We start from the raw sequence: 22,804 nt of genomic DNA, 5'->3' as shown, positions 1-22,804 counted from the left end.
TTCCATATCTAAGCAAAGTGTTGAAATCATTACGTCTTGTCATTATACGGTAGCAATAGTAGTTCATACATGACACTGTTTTACGCAGAGGTGTACCACCGATTGGGTCAACTTGAGAAATATTAATAGCATAACCATTTTCTCCACGACATAGCATCAAAGGATATTGTAAGCTGTCATAAGATCTGTGTAACTCTGAAATTTTTTGCAAATTATCATCACGACTATGCAATACAATATCTCTTTTGTCAAATTGCTGTCCGGCTATCACCACTGCTACTTCACTCGTGGAAGGCGCATTGTATCGTCCTCTGTGTTCTCCAACAGGAACTTTATTTGCATGGATTACGACATTAAAGTCAGGAGTATCTGCTGGAACACTCTCAATCGCAGTTTTGAAAGACTGTATGTAGCAATTATGAGAATGTAACATATCTTGGAGAGATCTAATCAAATCTCTATCAATTGGCCGTGCAACACTTGAACACCTCGTAGATGCTTGTGTATCTGGATCTGCAATAAAATATATTTGCAGGAATTTGTGATCATCGGGTCGAAGTGGTAGCAAGCTCCCAGCTAAGTGGTATACTTGCCCTTGAATTTTAAATGTAGGCATGAAGCCACGCTCAACGACTTGCTTACTCTTAAAAGAGGTCATTTGAAATGCGTTATTGTAATGGCGTATATAGCGCATGAAATGATTAGATTTCTGATGATCACCCGTAAGAAGAGAGTGAAGTGGTTCAGGTGGAGGGAGAATTTCTTCTAATTTGACTTTTCCTTGTAAACAACACATACCTTTCGATTCGTCCTTGAATTTCAATGCGAAGCAATGTTCACACACTACTGACATAGTACCTATTGATACTATTCGGTCGTCCTTGTAAGAAATCGAAGGATCATAATTCATGGCCGAATTTTCTTTACTCACCCATGAATTAGTAACTCGTGCTGATGATTCTCTGGCTCTCTTTATTCGATGTCTGTCCTTATCTCGGGTGCGGCGAAGCTCACTCTCTCTTGAAGATTCTCCCTCTCTCTGAGCTCTATATCTATCCCGAAGCTGACTGAGTCGAGCCTCACGCTCTGCTGACGATTCTCTGTCCCTCTGAACCGTATGCCTATCTCGATCCCGGCTGCAACGAACCTGACGCTCTACTGAAGATTCCCTCTCTCTCTCAGCTTTATATCTATCCCGCATCTGACTGCGGCGAGCCTCACGTTCCGTTGACGATTTTTCATCTCTTGCTGAACGTAGTCTTCTGGCATCCACTGTACTACGACCTATGTTCGAACGACGACGTCTTCCAGCCATGACTTTATAATTTTTGTGAAAATTTACTCAGTTCTATATGTATGATTACCTATCCACAAATTGTCATATTATTAGTATGTGCCGCAGTTAAAAATATGTAAATACTTACCATTTAGAAACAAAAGATAATTACTGATGTAATATCTTGAAAAATATTTTTTTCAATTATATGCTGTAAAGAGTCATATATATAGATCTATATTAAAACAACAATGTATTTAAGGTATTTAATTGGTTAAGGATTAATGTTGTACCCATTTGCTGAAATCACTTCGAAAATAAGCTATTAGTTGTCGTAAAAAGTAAATGACAAAAAATGTTATTGTATGGAATCGATAGCAAACTAAACGCGCTCCGAATCAATAAAAACTATTCAAAAACTATTTTAACACGTTCCCTGTCCCAATACAAAAATGCCAAATTGACCGACACGTCCAACAGCGTTTTTTGAATAATTAGTTTTTTTGTAGTCATAGCTTTATATAATACTAATAATTAAAAAAAACGGATGTAGGGTATTTCTACCTGAAACACATATGGCCCATGAGCGTAGAGGGACATTTTTGCTTCTGCACGTTCATGAAACACATGTGGTTTATATACCCCCTGACGCACATATGGCTCAGGAACGTATCAGTGCTTATCAGGCGCACGTTTCCTGAACCATATGTGGCTCAGCAGACAGGGAACGTGTTAATTATGTGGGAATTACTAATATAGAACGTGAAAATAGCGTTTTATTTCGCTGTAAAATTGTATGTGCATATAATTACATGGAATTCAGTACATACATAGATACATATGTACATACGTCCGAAATGAAATAATGCGAGCGATTCGTAAATACATACATACATACGTCACCATACGATGTAATTCAACATTGATGAGGTGTGGTGAGATTATCGCTTTAACGCCTGTTGCTTCATTCGGTTGACAGCGAACAAACACACAAACAGCTTTTTTTGGAAAAAGAGCTGCTTTTGTTTAAACAATTTTGGTTAAATAACAAATATATCAATTTTTTTTTTGATGCAGAACGAAAGTAAATATTTCAAAGTTAAACTCTAAGAAAGTTTCATTTTAATTGGTTTATTCGTTTATGATTTATGACCGTGAAAACAAAAAAATTATGTTTTTTTGCCACATTTTGACCGATTGCCACGCCCCCTTTATATATTTCTTCACATTATATAGATATAAACCTTCCTCTTCAATCAATCTATCTTTAAGAAAAAACCGCATCAAAATCCGTTGCGTAGTTTTAAAGATTTAAGCGATTACGTGGACATAGGGACAGAAAAAGCGGCTTTGTTTTATAATATGTAGTGATATACAGGGTGGCGCACGAATCGTGCTACAAAAACAAAACGTAATAACTTTTTTTCTAATCAATACATTTAACTTTTTGTTTTTTTATTGTATAGATAATTCAATTTTATTTTATGTAACTAATTAGTTTTGAAAATAATAGAACGTAAATGACCTCCATGCTCATTCACGCATATGCGACACCTGATGAGAAAATTGTTCATTGCGCACTGAAGGGTTGAAGTCGGGATCGCCTCAATTATTGTTGTGATGGACTGCTTCAATTCAGTCAAATTACTTGGTTTTGTTTTATACACCTCTTGTTTGAGATAACCCCATAAAAAAAAATCTGGTGCAGTGAGGTCAGGTGACCTTGGGGGCCAGCGGAAAGTGGAATTTCTGGATATCAATTTATTTCTAAATTTTCGTTGGAGCTCCTCCATAACCGGTCTGGCTATATGTGCAGTTGCTCCATCTTGCTGGAACCAAATGCTGTTAAAAGGGATACGTCTTCGCCGCAGTTCTGGATAAGAAAACTCCTTCAACATGTTTAAATAACGGTCCCCATTTACAGTCGCTGTTACACCGTTTTCTTCGAAGAAGTATGGCCCGACAATGCACCTTGATGAAACTGCGCACCACACTGTGACTCGTTCTGGGTGCAGTTCCATCTCATGGAGTATTTGCGGATTTGATTGACTCCATATACGACAATTTTGCTTGTTTACATTGCCGTTTAGATCAAAATGGGCCTCATCAGACATAAACAAGCAATTTATGAAGATGTTGTCTTCTTCGGCCATTTCAATAATTTTTTGGCAAAATTCCAGGCGAATAGGCAAATCCAGAGGGTTTAATTTGCTTGTGATTTGAACTTTGTACGGAAACAAGTTTAAGTCATCATGAACTATCCGCTGCAATGACCGTCTGCTAACTCCAATTTGCGCCGACAAGTTACGAGTCGAAACTCTTGGATTTGCCTGAATTGACGATGCTACAGCCGCGATTGTGGCTTCGACCCGAACATGGGGATCTCGATGGTACGGTCTGCGTGCGATGCTTCCAGATTCAGCAAACATGTTCACCAGCCTCATAATGGTCCATCTGCTCGGGGGAGTGCCGCCAAACTCCCGCCTAAATTCCCTTTGGACGGAAATGATGGACTGCAAAGCATGGTACCGCTGCACTATCCAAATCCTCTTTTCGGTATCCCAAGCCTCCATTTTTTGTAAATCTAAATACTAATCTGCAAAATAAAAAAAAAAAAGCCGATTACACACACAGAAAAAAAGTTATTACGTTTTGTTTTTGTAGCACGATTCGTGCGCCACCCTGTATATAATAGTGAAATATATACAGTGATGAACAAAAGTATTGGTACAGCAAGATACCTCCACTTCAACATTATTTTTGTCCACTTATGAAGTAATTTTTAATCACAAAAAAACTAGCTAGACAGAAGAACACGTTATCTATGTATTATATACTCTTTACTTCATTTTATTATCTGTTATATTCAATTAATCCTAATTATAAGGGTTTTTCAATAAGGGCGGGTAGATGTTGAAATGGAATAAAATGGCGTTTGCTGTGTGGCACGTAGCGCCGTCCTGCTGGAACCACAAGTCGTCTAGGTCCATATGGTTCAATATGGGCCATAAGAGATTGGAAGGGCAACCACGTCTACCGAAAAATGGGCGCAACGTTTGCGTTAATGAACACTCATTTTGATAATAAAGTTTTATCATTTGAACGTGCTGTTCAATCGTGTAACTTGCCATGATGATTTGGCATAAACAACTGAATAATAAACAAAAGATTTGACATATGTCACTAAAACAAAATGGCTGCCACAGGGCGCCAAAATCGACCCGAGCCAATTGAAAAACCCTTTAAAAGAAAAAGAAGTACGATTATAACGAAACAAAAGATAATGTGTTCTTCTGTTTAGCGAGTTTTTTTTTTGTGATTAAAAATCATTTCATAAGTGGCCGTGCTAAGAAAGTGTGTGTTTGGTAGTTTATATTACTTTCCCCTACTCTTCCTCTTCACAACCAAATAATTTCCCCTTCCTTTTGTATATATAATATATTCTCGAAGCACGAGTTGCAGTGAGTTCGGAAGGCGCAATCTCTTATTCTATAATTCTTGGTTCTATCGGTTGGCCGATTACGTGATCTTTGAGGGGCTTTAGCTTTTTGGCTATTGGCTCTAATAAACTGAACACAATCGAGCTATCACGCACACTCCCCATTCTCTCTCTGCTGGGCCCCACTCTTCTCAAGCTAATTATTAGTAAACAAATAATATACATATGTATATACATATATAATAGGACTATCAATAAGTTCGTGCGGTTTTACAACAGATGGCGTAACTTGATTATTATTCCATCGATCCACATTTCCAAACATTCATTGGAGAGCTACTGTCGTAAGGCACAAACGTCAGTATAAGTTTTTTATTTGAAGCGTAAACAACAATATTTTTACCACACTTGAAAATGTCGAATTTCGTGCCAAATAATGTGTTTTTGCGGGGAATTCTTCTTCATTATTTTAATATGAAGAAAAAAGCAGCCGAAAGTCATCGTATCTTGGTGGAAGTTTATGGTGAGCATGCTCTATCTGAGCGAACGTGCCAGAAGTGGTTTGCACGCTTTAAAAGTGGTGATTTTGGCATGGAAGACGAAGAACGCGAGGGTGCGCCGCCAAAGTTCATGGATACCGAATTGGAGGAATTGCTCGATCAAGATCCGGCTCAAACGCAAGAAGAGGTTGCAAAAACTTTGGGAGTTGATCAATCAACCATTTCCAAACGTTTAAAAGCCATGGGAATGATCCGAAAGGTAGGCCATTGGGTGCCGTATGAATTGAAGCCAAGAGACGTTGAACGCCGTTTTATGGCATGCGAACAACTGCTTCAACGGCACAAAAGAAAGGGTTTTTTGCATCGAATTGTGACTGGCGATGAAAAGTGGGTCCATTACGACAATCCAAAACGTCGGGCAACGTATGGATACCCTGGCCATGCTTCAACATCGACGTCGGCGCAGAATATTCATGGCCTGAAGGTTATGCTGTGTATCTGGTGGGACCAGCTGGGTGTTGTGTATTATGAGCTACTGAAACCGAATGAAACGATTACGGGGGATGTCTACCGACGACAATTGATGCGTTTGAGCCGAGCACTGCGAGAAAAACGGCCGCAATACGCCGATAGACACGACAAAGTTATTTTGCAACATGACAATGCTCGGCCACATGTTGCACAAGTGGTCAAAACATACTTAGAAACGCTCAAATGGGATGTCCTACCCCACCCGCCGTATAGTCCAGACCTTGCGCCATCCGATTACTATCTCTTCCGATCGATGCAACATGGCCTGGCTGACCAGCACTTCCGTAATTACGATGAAGTCAAAAAATGGATCGATTCGTGGATTGCGGCAAAACCGACCGAATTTTTCACAAAGGGAATCCGTGAATTGCCAGAAAGATGGGAAAAAGTAGTAGTAAGCGATGGACAATATTTTGAATATTAAATTTGTAACCATTTTAGGTCAATAAAGTTTCAAATTTCGAAAAAAAACCGCACGAACTTATTGATAGTCCTATTAACATTTGTTAATTTCCTTATAGGTCAGATAAGAGTTTATTAAAAAAACGTTACAATATTTATATTTATAATAATTTTACAACTAATACAAAAATTACTTCAAAAAAGGTTTCTCTAGCGGAAGTTTCTCTGCAGCGGAACTTCCTGTAAATTCTCCTAAGGGAAATTTCCCTTCATTTTATCTGTCAGAAAGATGCCAATGCAGCATCCGCACAACTCGACTCATGTATCGCATTTTAGTCCTACGAATGAGCGCATCCTTAACACGCGGACAAAGCGCTCGACTCTCGTTCGATTTTTTAAATTAATTAGAAAAATTTACAAAAATGTGCCAGACCATTTTTTCTCGTAAAATATTAAATTGAATAAAGTTGGCTTAGTGGATGTTAAAAGAGAAGATGTTAAAAGTAGTTTTTGTGAATTTTTTACTGTTATTTGCATACACCAATGCAACGCGTGAGTGTTTAACAAATAAAAAATAGAAGCATAAGTGATTTTTCTTGGTTTGGGTGTGGAAATTTGCTATGCTTTTATCTTGTGTATACTTTGTTGCAATATGTCAGGAGAGAGTGGACTGACAACTGTCAGTGCGACATTCAATTGAGACGCATGCGCCGATTTTTTGTTTTGGGAAATTTTTAAATGATGGGTTAAGTTGTTTTTGATTGGGGTTTGAGTATGTTTGGGGAGGCTTTTGTTATTGTTTACATTTACGTCTATGTTTTTGTTTCCAATTTCGCACGTGCTCCGCTCATAACTGCGGCGAAGATATACATATACAGATACATAATTACAGTTTAGACTATTCGTAATCAAGCAAAAATTTTTCGTTAATTTTTTATAAAAATATAGTTCATTGGATAACGGAAACCTTATAAATCAAAACTCTAAAGTTTGCATTCAAGTTATTGAAACAATTCAAAGGTTGGAGAAAAATGTTCAAGAAACTGGTTATGTCGCGGATAGATAAAGGACTGGTAGACCAAAAACTGGGCGTTCTGTTGAGGATATTGCTTCTTCTTCTTCTTGCTTGGCTCGATAACCGCTTACGCGATTTTGGCCGAGTTTAACAAAGCGAGCCAGTTGTTTCTTCCTCGTGCTAACCGACGCCAGTTGGAAACACCAAGTGAAGCCGAGCCGTCCTCTTCCTTTGTTACCATCAGCTTGTATCGCACCGAATACTTTCTGATTCGGACGACATGACCCAGCCAACGTAGCCGCTGCTATGTCTAAGTCGTCATAAAGCTCATATAGCTCATTGTTCCATCGCCTACGATACTCGCGGTCATCAACGTACAAAGGTCCAACAATTTTCCGCAGAATTTTTCTCTCAAACACAACAAGTGATACCTCATCGGATGTTGTCATCGTCCACGCTTCTGCGCCATACGTTAGGACGGACATGATGAGAGCCTAGTAGAGAGTCAGTTTTGTTCGTCGAGCGAGGACTCTACTACTCAATTGCCTACTTAGTCAAAATTAATTAACAACGCTGACATTATTATTGGTGTTAATGCTGGCTCCTAAATAAACGAAGTCTCTTACAACCTCAAAATCATAACTGTTTCAAACCGACTGTTTGTTTGATGACAGGAGGTACTTCGTTTGGCCTTCTTTCACCACCAAACCCATTTGCTTTGCTTCTTTATCCAGTTTGGAAAAGGCAGAACTAACAGGCCGATGCTATCAATATCAACCAATACCAACAAATGTACGATCTTATAAACAATAGTGCCTGAGCTATTAAGTTCTGCATATAAGCAACTTCTTTTCGTATTGTCGAATGCAGTTTTGAAATCGACAAAAAGATGGTATCTGTCGCTTCTCCTTTCATGGGCCTTTTTCAAGACTTGGCGTAATGTGAATATCTGATCGATGGTGGATTTTCCAGGTCTAAAGCCACACTGATAAGGTCCAATCAATTGAATGATGGTGGGCTTCAGCTTTTCACACAATACGCTCGCTAGAACCTTATACACGATATTTATTATAGAAGGCTAATCTCGCAGTAAGTGGATTGGGTAGAGCACACTTAAATTCCAATCGGCAGGCATGCTTTCATCCGACCATATTTTACATATGAGCTGATGCATGCACCTTACCAGCTCCTCGGCGCCATGTTTGAATAGCTCAGCCGGCAGTCCGTCGGCGCTCGCGGTTTTGTTGTTCTTTAGTCGCATTTTTGCTATTCTCAAATCGTCATGGACCGTTAGCGGAATGACAGTACCGTCGTCAACGATTGGGGTATCGGGATCTTCACATTCATTGACATGCGCAGTTGTCACTTTTTAGGAGGTTTGAGTCACCAGAACGCCGTCTTTGTTCTAACAGGAAATCGGATATTGGAATGATTATGATATGAATGAGGATATCGCTGCTGTAGCGCAAAGTGTTGCCGAACAACCTTCGACATCGATATCTCGACGCTCATGGTGATGCCATTTTTCATATATAACCTAACCATGTTTTGAACAAAAATAGGGAAACCTAAAAGATAATAAAATGTTTTATTTTAAAACCACAACTAGGCGCATCTTTTAAAGAGTCTATTTTCACTGGCCATTCTAATTTTGGGAATTCCACAATGAAACTTTCAGGGATTCTTGAACATAATAGTTTTAGCTATTAATGCACAAAGTTAAGAAAAAAATCTGAGGGGGTGTTTTTTACGGATTGAAAAAACTTATTTCCAAAATGTTTGAACAGAAAAGTCAAAATTTTCTTCAAAAACGTTTTTTAAAAACTTGTTATTCTAGAAAATGAAAAAAAGTTTAAATGTCAAAAAGAACGGAAGATTTTTAAAAAACTCTAAACCATAATTTGGAACATTGAATTAATCTCATTATAATTTTTTTTTTTTTAATTTTTCCGTTTACTTCTTAGTAACTCAAGCTCACCAATAAACTAAGTCTAAGTCATTTGGAAGGAAATATTATATACAATATAATATCGCACCCTAAATACAAAAGGGTCACAACTCAAAATTTTCCACACTCGAGCTTGACTTGCTTACAGTAGCACAGAAAACAAACTATGTGACATATCACGCTGAAGTTTGCCATGTAAGCTTATAACAGTCCTACCAAAAAACAAAGAATTTATTTTTGCCATATGTCATCCGCGGACCGATTTATTGATACCGTCTCGTTCATATTTGAGTAGAAGTACATTTTGAGTTGTGACCCTTTTGTATTTAGGGTGCGATATATTTCATTGGGATATCCCGTAAATGTGTAGTGGTATTGATAATTAGAGAAAAAGTGTAAGATTGCATTTGAATTTTTAGGAGTTTTAGAGTCATAAATCTTCATAGCATTTTACGTTCTCAGTTAAAAGTTTGTATTTCCTAATTAAGTTTTAAATTTATAACCTGATTTTTTTCGAAGGAGTAAAAGTTAACGATTTTGTGGAACAATTGAAACCACTAACTCTCCCACGAAAGAGTCGTTCTGACAATGTTTTTAATTTTGACAAAAAATTAAAAAAAAAGTGAAGCTAAGTACACATAACACAAGTGAAACTTTCAAGGCAGACAAAGAAAGAGGGAGAGACCCGAGAGAGAATGAGAGAGAGAGTGAGAAAGTCTATATATCTAAATAAATTCACAACATTTGCAGAGAATACGAATAGACAAAATTTACAAGCGGTGCAGGTAAACGCCGGACACAAACCGTGGCCACAACGCGCACTACTGCGAGCGTTTATCACCCGCACAAACGCAGCGATTCCAGGACCGCAGCAACGGCACAAATTACCGCAAGGCAATACCAACAAATCCGACGCCGGAATGGATAGCACTTTATATGTAGTACGCACAAGCACTAGCCTGGAAACGGAAATAAGCGTCAATAAGTAGGCACCAAAAAAAAAAAAACGCCAAAAAATTGGGACCAAAAAACGCCACAAAGGATAGGCACCAAGGAAATATGACACCAAAAAGTAGGCACCAAAAATATATTTTCTACAAATTTGCACCAACAAGAAAGCGCCAAAAAGTAGGCAGTGTTATTTCTCACTAGAAATTAGCAACCACAAGGAAAAACTTGGGAAAAATAGCCTAAAGTGTATCTAAGATATAACTATATAAAGTATAGCTCTCTCTCTTATATCTTTTTTCTCTCTCGCGGAACGAAAATGCCCAAAACGCTGTATGGCCTTGAAATTTTACTCTCCTTTCTCGCTCGTCCATCGACGCCTGAGAAGTTTCACTTCAAAAACAATTTGACTGGTCCCTAAAGTGTTCAAATTTTTATGTATACGAGTACATTCTTCTTATTCATTTGTAAGTGAAGTTTTCATGGAACATATTACCACTTTAGCGCACTCAAGTGTTAATTCAAATTTTTTAATTGAGTTTATAACTTTTCAAATAATATAAAATATATATATATCTCCATTTTTAGCTCCTATTAGTTTTGAGGCGAATCCAGATACGAAACGCCTTTATGATGATTTGCTGAGCAATTACAATCGCCTTATACGGCCAGTTGTGAATAATACAGAAACACTGACAGTATGGCTGGGCTTAAAGTTGTCTCAGCTCATTGAAGTCAATTTGCGAAATCAAGTGATGACCACAAATCTGTGGGTTAAGCAGGTGAGTAAGGAAATGCGACAATTTTTGTTTATTTATTTATTAAAAATTAGTTGTAAATAAAATTTGTAAATAAGGCAAAGGAAACAATGGAAACTAGCTGTTTAGGCTTTCCTGAAATTTATATTTATTACAAAAATGTGGTAAAAATAAAAAAAACTGATGCACTCCGTTCGCACTGCTCATCTTCAAGGCAAAACTAAGGCGAATCTATGAAAGGTGACATCGATTCTACAAATATTATAATTTGGTGGGCTATTGCTAAATTTCAGCTGAATGGAGAAGGGGGACAGAAAATACAAATACTCTAACTTTGACAATTGGGCACCAGTCAATTGATAAAACAACACCACCTTGTATAGAATGGCCTTGGGTGAAACGCATCAAATTCTTTTAAATCTTGTCGTGTGCATTTGTATATATGTATATGTATGCATGTATGTATGTATTAGTCATCTTATGGGAAGATTTAAAATTTTTGCAAATGACGTTGTAAGTCCACCATATTTGGCACTTTAGAATTGCACAACTTCAGTATACAAACAGACAAGCAAGGGAGCGCGTAAAAGTAAAAATAAAGTTATTCATCAACAAAATTATGATGATTAATTTCGTGCCGCCACGTAGTGTGATATTAGGAAAATCAAACTAATTAGGAAATTGTACCATCTTTTGATTTTGGTATTTATCCTACTTCTTTTTAATTGGCGCGATAACCGTTTACGCGATTTTGGCAGAGTTTAACAAAGCGCGCGTCGTTTCTTTCTCGTGCTAACCGGCGCCAATTGGACACACCAAGTGAAGCCAAGTCCTTGTCCACCTGATCTTTCCAACGTAGAAAAGGCCTTCCTCTTCCTCTCTACCACCAGCTGCTACCGCATCGAATACTTTCAGAGCCGAAGCGTTTGTATCCATTCGGACGACATGACCCAGCCAACATAGCCGCTGGATCTTTATTCGCTGCGCTATGTCTATGTGGTCGTAAAACTCATGCAGCTCATCGTTCCATCGTCTGCGATATTCGCCGTTGCCAACGTGCAAAGGTCCAAAAATCTTACGCAGAATCTTTCTCTCAAACACTCCAAGCGTCGCTTCATCGGATATTGTCATCGTCCACGCTTCAGCGCCATACGTTAGGACGGGCATGATGGGAGCCTTGTAGAGTGTTAGTTTTGTTCGTCGAGAGAAGACTTTACTACTCATTTGCCTACTTAGTCCAAAGTAGCACTTGTTGGCAAGAGAGATTCTACGTTGGATTTCAAGGCTGACATTGTTATCGGTGTTAATGCTGGTTCCTAAGTATACGAAGTCCTTTACAACCTCGAAATCATAACTGTCAACAGTGACGTGGGCGCCGATACGCGAGTGCGCAGACTGTTTGTTCGATGACAGGAGGTACTTCGTTTTGTCCTCGTTCACCACCAGACCCATTCGCTTTGCTTTATCCAGTTTGGAGAAGGCAGAACTAACAGCGCGGTTGTTAAGCCCTATGATTTCGATATCATCGCACAGTGGTCCGGCGGCCGGACAAAATTCAATTTTTCAACATTTTTGAAATAAAAATTTGATAATGCAGATGTTTTCTTAAATATTCAAAGCAGATTTCCTGAAAATATTACTTAATTTAAAAAATTTTTCATTGTAGTTTTTTGACTTTAAACATGAAATTGTATGCAAATCGTACTTCATACAAGAGTTTCATTTTCATGTCTGCAAATAAATATTACCATTTGATTGTTAACCAAATATTGAAAAAAAGAAGATAATTGAATATATTAACGGAAACAGTAATAATTCTCTTAAGTTGTGGTACAAAATCCAATTTTTTTTTTTGAAATTTCAAAATTTTTCGAAATTTTTTTTTAAAGATCATTTTTTCGAGTGGTCCACACCGGTCCACTTGAAATCAACATGAGTGATGTAGCCACATATTTCAGCTATGATCTCAAACTGAAACCTGTTGCGCAAAGTTGCGCAAATTAAAAATAATGTAGCTTTTGTGCATTTACCAGCAGGCAAAACGTTACATATGGCTTATGCAATTTTGTGTAAAAGACAGAAAAAGACATCACAGACCCCATCAGCATTAAGAGACTAACTAATTCATGGGAGTTTAATTATTAAACATGCTTTGCTGCCTATTGGCCAACTCTCCGAAGAGGCTCAGGAAGCACGCAATAAGGATTTCAAAAATTTTAGACAAAACAATACACGAAAAATGTCGAGAACTGACACAATGACAGATTTATTAAATGCTTTGCTTTGTTCATCAGATGTAGTTATAATATCAAAAACCAAGGTTCCGAAAAACAAGCCAAAACCATTTTCAAAAAAGGTTCTTGCGCTTTTAAATTATAAAAATGATCCAGCCTCAGAAATCAGCTCATGAGAAACCGAGGATTCTGAATCATAAAAAAAAATTAAAAACTAAAAACAACTAAATATCCAAAAAAATTAAACTAAAAACTAAAACAAAAAAAAATTAAAAAATTAAAAATAAAAAAAAAAAAAATACAAAAAAAAAAAAAAAAAAAAAAAATTTAAAATAAAAAAAAATCTAAAAACAAAAAAAAATTAGGAGAGAATAACCTTACCGTAAACCTCCACGTGGTACTCTCTGGGGTCGTGAAAAATGTAAAAATGTACTTACCAGCTAATTACGGAAGAAAAAATGTATTTATAGCATTCAATGAATTTAAAATTTGCTAAAACTAAGGTCAGATTCTCCGTCACTGATCCTTAATACCCCTAAATATATATTTTCAGCTTAATTAAATGAGTTTTTGAATTTTGTCCGCCAACGCCTTCTGGTCGGACCACTGTGCATCGGCATACGCCAACAATTGTACGCTCTTATAAAGTGGTATTTGGTATTTATTGCTTTTTTTAATTTCGATGCAACGTGGAGCAATATTTTCAAAACTCTCCATATCTTCAATATTAATTGTTATTAATACACAAATAACAAAACAAATCTACATATGAGGTGTGTTCAAAAAGTAATCAGTTTTTTATCTTTCTCCAAAAATATTTAATTATTCATCAATATCTATCTTGTACCCTTCAATGTAATCCTCAAGCCGGCTCTGCCTAAAAATCGTTTCGGTATGGCCGTAGATCTTCCAACGATGCGGACTTTATCTCCACAATTGTAGAAAATCTCCGCGTTTGATGGTTTATTTTTAAAAAATATGACTTAGAATCGGCACGTGGATAATGAGGGCTAGAGGTGACATGGTAATTTTAAATAACAACAGATTTGATACAGAAAATAAAACTTGCTCAATGTGTAATTTAGGTGAGCTTGAAAACATAGCACATTTATTATTAAGAGAATAGAGAAAAGTTTTTTCCGGAAAATTTACCTTAAATGATTCACAACTGATTGAGATTCTCAATGGGCAAAATGATCATTGGGATAAACTTTTGCGTTTCATTAAATATACCTCTAGATACAGAGATTACTTAATAAAAACCGAAAACCAGATAATACATTTGCACGAAAAATAAATCGGCAGACGGCCGTTGCCATAAAATCGTTGTAAATAATATATATTTTTTCTTAATACTTTTATTTGCAATAAAAATAATAGTACTACTACTTATATACCATCCCAATGGCGACGCGTAAGAATAGTATTTATTCCGAAACCAGGAAAAGACGACTATTCCTTAGCAAAAAGTGTTAGGCCAATCAGTTTGACATCATTCGTGTTGAAAAGTCTGGAACGAGTGGTGGAGAAACATATTCGACTGGGGGTATTGCCAAGAAGTCCACTTAATAGAAATCAACACGCTTACCAGAGTGGAAAATCATGTGAATCAGCCTTACACGATCTTGTTAGCAAGATTGAAGCCGGGCTGGAAGCTGACGAATACACAATGGGCGTGTTCGTGGGCATTGAGGGGGCTTTTGATAATGCCACTTTCGGCTCAATATGTTCTTCTGCCGAACGACACGGAGTTAATCAAACCATTGTAAAATTGCTATATTCCATGCTCTCTGAGAGGCTGTTAACCGCTGGTGGGAGCAGTGACGAACAAATCACCGTCAGCACCAAGCAAGGATGTCCCCAAGGGGGTGTTCTTTCTCCGCTGCTATGGTGCTTGGCCGTAGACTCTCTACTAGTGGAGATGCAGGAACTCGGCTTTCATGTCCAAGCATATGTGGACGATGTCTGTGCGCTAACATCGGATAAATACCTAAGGAGGCTTTGCACGAAAGTGCAGAGGATTCTGGACAAAATCGATGACTGGTGCAAGAGACAAGGTCTTTCCGTTAATCCGAACAAAACAACCATAGTCTTGTTTACGAGAAAACGGAAATTGGATGGACTCTGTCGTCCAACACTGAAAGGTGTGACACTTGGTCTTTCCGATGAAGTTAAATATCTAGAAACAATGCTGGATAAGAAGCTGACTTGGGAGACACACGTTTCACTGAAGGTGAATCGCACATTGAGGATTTTTCAACAATGCCGCAGAGCTTTGTATTTATATGGGTTCCTGGACACTCCGGTGTTCAAGGAAACGAAATCGCCGATGAATTGCCCAACCGTGGATCAGCGGTTTCTCCACAAGGGCCAGAGCCAATAATCGGAATCAGTTCCGCAGGAATCATGAATTGGATCAGCGATTATGTAGGCAATCTAATAGGTCTATTTATAAGTTCGTGCGGTTTTACAACAGATGGCGTAACTTGATTATTATTCCATCGATCCACATTTCCAAACATTCATTGGAGAGCTACTGTCGTAAGGCACAAACGTCAGTATAAGTTTTTTATTTGAAGCGTAAACAACAATATTTTTACCACACTTGAAAATGTCGAATTTCGTGCCAAATAATGTGTTTTTGCGGGGAATTCTTCTTCATTATTTTAATATGAAGAAAAAAGCAGCCGAAAGTCATCGTATCTTGGTGGAAGTTTATGGTGAGCATGCTCTATCTGAGCGAACGTGCCAGAAGTGGTTTGCACGCTTTAAAAGTGGTGATTTTGGCTTGGAAGACGAAGAACGCGAGGGTGCGCCGCCAAAGTTCATGGATACCGAATTGGAGGAATTGCTCGATCAAGATCCGGCTCAAACGCAAGAAGAGGTTGCAAAAACTTTGGGAGTTGATCAATCAACCATTTCCAAACGTTTAAAAGCCATGGGAATGATCCGAAAGGTAGGCCATTGGGTGCCGTATGAATTGAAGCCAAGAGACGTTGAACGCCGTTTTATGGCATGCGAACAACTGCTTCAACGGCACAAAAGAAAGGGTTTTTTGCATCGAATTGTGACTGGCGATGAAAAGTGGGTCCATTACGACAATCCAAAACGTCGGGCAACGTATGGATACCCTGGCCATGCTTCAACATCGACGTCGGCGCAGAATATTCATGGCCTGAAGGTTATGCTGTGTATCTGGTGGGACCAGCTGGGTGTTGTGTATTATGAGCTACTGAAACCGAATGAAACGATTACGGGGGATGTCTACCGACGACAATTGATGCGTTTGAGCCGAGCACTGCGAGAAAAACGGCCGCAATACGCCGATAGACACGACAAAGTTATTTTGCAACATGACAATGCTCGGCCACATGTTGCACAAGTGGTCAAAACATACTTAGAAACGCTCAAATGGGATGTCCTACCCCACCCGCTGTATAGTCCAGACCTTGCGCCATCCGATTACTATCTCTTCCGATCGATGCAACATGGCCTGGCTGACCAGCACTTCCGTAATTACGATGAAGTCAAAAAATGGATCGATTCGTGGATTGCGGCAAAACCGACCGAATTTTTCACAAAGGGAATCCGTGAGTTGCCAGAAAGATGGGAAAAAGTAGTAGTAAGCGATGGACAATATTTTGAATATTAAATTTGTAACCATTTTACGTCAATAAAGTTTCAAATTTCGAAAAAAAACCGCACGAACTTATTCATAGTCCTATTACAAAAAGAGCGATGGTCCGGTCTAGAACGCTGCAGAACTGCAAAGTGTTTTGTGACAAATCCGAACAGAAGACTGTCAAACTTTGTACTAAAACTTGGAAGGAAAGATGTTCGGTTGATGGTCGGTATCATTACAGGACGCAACCCATGGGGTCAGATATGACCACTATTGGAATCATTGAGGACCCAATGTGCCTGTCGTGCTTGGAGGAAGCGGATAGCTCTGAACACTTTCTCTGTGACTGTTCTGCCTTTGCTAGAGCACGGCTATGAGTTTTGGCTTCTAATGGCATGAGAATGAGTAGTATTCGTTCTCTAAAACGGGCGGATATCTACAGATTTGCCAAAGAATCTTGAAAATTCTCACAGGACTAACTATCTCTATCTCTGTCTCTATTCTTTCCTATCTCTTTCTCTGATACTTTTCTCCTTCCCTCCTTGACTATCTACCCTCTTTCCAGAGCTTTAAATACAATGGGCTTTTTAGCCTGAGTGTTTTAGGAGCCACTAAATCTCTTGGTGCTTCTTGGCTCGACCGTTTCAAATTTCATTTCATTTCACTACTACTAGATTAGGTCTAGTAGCTCAGCCACATGGTGGCGTAAAACAAGAAACTCGGTGACAAAACAAATTAACTGGAAAAGGAATTCTTATTTCTTAATATCTTGAACAAAAAAAAGGAAAACTGAAATTTCTAATACCCAAACAAAATAGTACACACGGGAATGGATATTTTGAAAAAAAAAAGAAGATATTTCTTATTAAATTTTCCGTTACCTAAATATATTAACACTCTGTAAAATTTTTTCCATAAATACATTTTCACCGAAAAAGAAATTTTAACATCTATTTTTATGCTTTTGTTGGTAAAAACATGCCGACAGCGTTGGTTTGATTATAAATTACGTTGGGAGCCCGATGAATATGGTGGTGTTGAACAACTTTATGTCCCATCCGAGCATATTTGGGTGCCAGATATAGTGCTCTACAACAACTGGGATGGCAATTATGAGGTGAGTGATGAATGCAACATACAACAATTACCAAATAATAACACTAGTACACACAACAACAAAAAGTCTACAGAAATGGTTGCGGAATTGAGAATGAGGAAATAAATAAAATAAATGGATAAATGAGCATCAAAGTGACGTGTAACACAAAAATATATTGTATTTACACGTTCAAAAAAAAAAAAATGATAATGAAATAATACGAAATTATTGTGTAATGTGTGTAATGTAATTTAGTTACTATTTTGCTTGTGTCTATATATATGTATGTACTTGTACGCGTATGTGCATGCACACTTTTGTGCTTCTTTCAGGTAACACTCATGACAAAGGCAACACTAAAGTTCACCGGCGAGGTCTTTTGGGAGCCGCCGGCTATCTACAAGTCATCCTGCGAAATGAATGTCGAATATTTTCCGTACGATGAGCAAATCTGCTTCATGAAATTCGGTTCATGGACATACAATGGCGCACAAGTGGATTTGAAACATTTGGACCAGGTGAGTGCAAACGAAGGGGGGCAAATATTGCAAATAAATAGCAACCGAAGCCGCAGTTATAAAATTAGGATACTTTTTTGTTTTGACTGTGGCTTTTTAACATTTGTTCCACTACATACACAAATACACGTATTCCAATTATTTGTTTTTTTCTGTAAGTTGTTTCATTTCCAAATGCACATGTGTGCGTGTCTGCGGAACATGTCTCCTAGGATACGTTTAAACTTTCATCCATTTGCACCACAATTGCAATTTATGCGCCACAGCTGTACACACATGCGTACCTCTGTATATGCTGAAATATGTATGGGTGTATAAATATAAAAACACAAGCATGCATATGGTATGTACAAACATACATTTTTGCTGGCAAAATGTGCAGTTGTGTTTTTAAAGTACAACATGAAGTGTGGTCAAGCTCCCTTTGCTGGGGTTTTTTTTGTTTGAGTTTGCCACAGGTTCCAGTTAAACTTTGCTTGATTGGATTTTTTCTTTATTACTTTGCTTTGTTATAAATTTTGATCTCTAAACTGCAGAGGTGTTACCTAGCGAGGGAGTATGCATTTCTAGCCAATAAAGCCTTCGCGTATAGTTGAATAGCAGATGAAGACACGTAATAGAAAAAAAATTGAAAAAAGTTTAACTTAAAGTAAGATTGAAGTAAATGCAGGATTTTCCACCAACACGCTTGATTTCAAAAATTATTTTACATATTTACATTCATATTACATTAAAGACGGTGAATACTTCTTCTCATGGCAATGGGGTCTACGTTACCACAATGCCATCCAATATAAGATGGAGAGAGAGAATGGGAGGAAAAAGTCTACAAATATTGCGAATTCTCTAATAAGGTAGAGAGCCCACTTTTGTGAACAAAATAAGAAGAAGTTTGGACGTTGATGCCTCTATAATGAAAAATGTTGGCTGAAAGCACGTTACGGGCAGGAGTTTCTTAGTAGGAAAAGTCATGCTGTCTCAAGCAAATACAAAAAAAGTCTGCAATTCGCACAGAAGAGTATTGAGCGGCAAATGAGGAAAAAGCGCAATACTCCTTGATTAAAGGAGTATTCTGCCCTTATAATATTAAATATGTAAAAAAAGGGGGCGGAAACACAATTACATAAGAATGTTTCACATATAGTAGAATGTGTTCCTTATGTCGGCCAGAAAGTGCTTCTATAAGATACAAATTAAAACACACAACAAAGTGGGCTTCGAAGGAATAATGTTGAAGGTTTAGGCTGACCTAGTTCGATAGAATTGTGTTTTTTTCTATATTTGGAGGATTTCGTTTTAAAAATACACCCAAAGCCAAATCAACGTATTCAACATGAGAGAATTTTATAAGAAACTAACTGGATACCAATTGTAATATGGTGGGATGCTCCTCAGAAGAGTGAGAACATTAAGAAACTTGACAAGGTTCAAAGACTAGTATCTGTTCTGATAACCGGAGCCATGTCAACCACACCTTCGAAAGCATTATATGCGACATTAAACTTCCTTCCGGTAAATCTGCAGGCAATATATAACGCACGCAGTACGGCAATAAGGAGGAACACTCTAAATAAGTGGTCAAACACGGATTATGGTCACGGTAAAATCCTGGCTGGCACTTTGGGACTTCCCGGACTTGTGGACTATGCACTCTCGCCTATACTTGCCATTACATCGTTTACGACCCTCCTACCCTCAAGGGAAGAGTGGGAACGGGGGGACGATGTGAGACAGGGCGAGCCCATCCATGTATACACAGATGGCTCAAAGCTCGAGGGTAGGGTGGACGGAGGTGTATATTCCTAACATCTGGGGATCTCCTTCAGTTTTCGGCTACCCGACTACTGGACACTACAGTCAAGCTGAACTGACGGCAATAATAAAAGCTGCGACACTGATACAGTGTGATGCGATATCCGGAAATGATATCTACATTTTCACTGATAGCCAAGTGGCGATAAAATCCCTCACAAAACCGTCGACAACCTCCAAGGTTGTCATGAAATGCCGCATATCTCTTAACGAGATGGCTGAGTCATTTCACCTAAAGGTAACATGAGTTCCTGGACATCGCTACATTGAGGGTAACTGTAGAACCGATGAACCAGCGAGACTCGGCACTAAATTGACTGATAAGTACATAGATATTGACATAGGGATACCCTTACAAACATGTAAGCTACTCATCCTTGAAGAAATTGTAAAGAAAGCAAACGAAAGATGGCGTAATGAAGCCACCTGCAAAATCGCCCGTCAACTGTGGCCGACTCTAAATGCTAAACACACAGAATCTCTGCTAAGCCAAAATAAAAACAGTCTTAGCACAATGATCTCAGTCATAACGGGGCACTGCCTAATAGGTAGACACGTCCGAAGGATGGGTGATTTCTGTAGAAGTTGTTTAGAAGAGGACGAGGAAGAGACAATCTCGCACCCACTGTGCCACTGTCCTGCTCTATTGAGACGCAGGTTTACTATTCTTAGAAGATCTCAGTTCTACAGAAATCAGAGATATTTTAAAATTGTTGAAAAGCACACACTGGTTTTAGGAGTGATAGGGACAAGCTTCCCATGCGGTATCAAAATGGGCTATGAGCCTGAGTGTGTCCCACAGGACAACCGCTTCAACCTAACCGAACCTAACCTAACTGGTTACCAACCACCCTTTTCCAATATTGAAATAAAAAGTCAATTATTGGGTGGCCGCTATTTCTGAAATCGCAGGCATTGTTCGGAACGTCCTCTAGAAATATGATGTTACAGAAAAAAACTACTAAGCATAAAATATTAAGCCAATCGGATAAGACTTAGAGGTTCCGCCTTGAGCCTGAACTTTGAAAAACTAGTATTTTTTTAAAATAAGTTTACATAATATAGAAAAAAAAACAGGTGCAACTCTTCTGCGCCTTAGAATTTTACGTTTTCACAACCTTACTGATGGCCAAAATCGTGCGATAAATAGCGATTTAAAAGTATTTTTAAAGCGAATAAGGGAGTCAGTGAAATGGACTACCCTAGCGCCAAAACTAGTAGAGTTGTTGATGATACTGCGGTATTTTTCACTGATTCGCTGTACGTACTCAAATTAAATCCACAAGTAGCGAACATTTCTAAGTGTAGTCTAAGTTATTATCCAAAAAAATAAGAATTTTTTTTTCTAAAATGACAAAAAAAAACATTTTTTCCAAAAAGCAATTTTGGAGCTTGAAATTCTAGTCGGAACCTTTAAACCTTCTCCAATCGGGTTAAAACTCCTTATTTATTAGTCTTTTTAATAACCTTACGTTTCTAGAAGGTATCCAAAATCACATGAATATGGCCACAAATTAAGGTCACCCTAATGCTCTTACTTTTGTTCTTCTCTCTTTCGAGTATATTTCATTTGATAACCGCATCCTCTAATTTAATTTACTTTATTTTTGATTTTACTTTATTCTTCATTTTTCCATTCAAAATTATATGACGTATGACTTCCCATGATATCGAACCCTCACTAAGTACTGCTCAAAAAGTTAAAGACACCCTGGAGCTCATCCACTAGATGGACCCAGCCATAAAAAAAATGCAAAAAAACGAAGTGAAAGAAGCGAAAAAAAAATATTAAAACCATGAAGGCCTCCGGATATGATCTCATCACTGGAGAAGTACTCAAGCAACTCCCAGCAGAAGGAATATCTTTTCTCACACATGTATACAATGCCTAATATTGAGGGTTTGTTCCCCCTCAACGGAAGGTCGCACAAATAAAAATGATTCTTAAATCCAGACAAGGCGCAGCAAGAGTGGAATATTACCGACCCATCAGCTTGTTCCCTATTACCTCAAACGTTTTGGAGTCACTATTTCTCAAAAGAATGATGCCTATAGTTGAAGACTAAAAATCCACCCCAAATCACCGATTCGGCTTCAGAGAAACACATGGTACCATCGAACAAGTACATAGACTCGTAAATAATATTCACAAAGTATTTGAACGGAAGAAGTATTGCACAGCTGCATTTCTCGACAAATCTCAAGCCTTCGACCGCGTCTGGCATGAGGGTTTACTTTGCAAAATAAAACCTACTCGTACCACAAATTATTACATCTTTTATATAAAACAAAATGAAGAATAATCTCTGCTCTGCGAAAGTTTCGCTGGGTACCCCAACGCAGTATCATGGGTCCCATCTTATACTTGCTTTACACTCACGATCTACCAGTTACTGAGGAAACTTTTGTCGGAACTTTTGCAGATGACACCGGCTTACTCGCAATTGACATGAATGTGGCTTTTCTTAAACTCCAAAAAGGACTTGATAAAATAACTCAATGGCTCAAAGACTGGAAAATAAAATCAAATGAAACAATATCTGTTCAAGTTACCTTTACATATATATATATGTATATATATATATATATAATTGGCGCTAACACCCTTTTTGGGTGTTTGGCTGAGCTCCTCCCCCTATTTGTGGTGTGCGTTTTGGTGTTGTTCCACAAATGGATGGACCTATAGTTTCAAGCCGAATCCG

The 22,804-nt window shown here is 38.1% G+C and overlaps 1 protein-coding gene across 2 annotated transcripts in view; it reads left to right on the top strand.

The window, feature by feature from the left end:
* Positions 1 to 6,497: 6,497 nt before the first annotated feature.
* The window catches only part of LOC128868693 (acetylcholine receptor subunit beta-like 2), a 40,852-nt gene continuing 24,545 nt past the window's right edge, over positions 6,498 to 22,804 (top strand). For both annotated transcript variants that reach the window (XM_054111101.1, XM_054111093.1), the window contains exons 1-4: positions 6,498 to 6,700; positions 10,648 to 10,841; positions 17,662 to 17,790; positions 18,105 to 18,290. In XM_054111101.1, coding sequence (XP_053967076.1) covers positions 6,628 to 6,700; positions 10,648 to 10,841; positions 17,662 to 17,790; positions 18,105 to 18,290 — 582 coding nt within the window. In that variant the 5' untranslated portion in view covers positions 6,498 to 6,627. The remainder of the gene's footprint in view (positions 6,701 to 10,647; positions 10,842 to 17,661; positions 17,791 to 18,104; positions 18,291 to 22,804) is intronic.

Source organism: Anastrepha ludens, chromosome 2 (assembly GCF_028408465.1).
Source record: "Anastrepha ludens isolate Willacy chromosome 2, idAnaLude1.1, whole genome shotgun sequence".
NCBI classification, from domain to species: domain Eukaryota; kingdom Metazoa; phylum Arthropoda; class Insecta; order Diptera; family Tephritidae; genus Anastrepha; species Anastrepha ludens.
The sequence above is the reverse complement of the archived record's forward strand: the minus strand, read 5'-3'. Positions and strand labels throughout refer to the sequence as shown.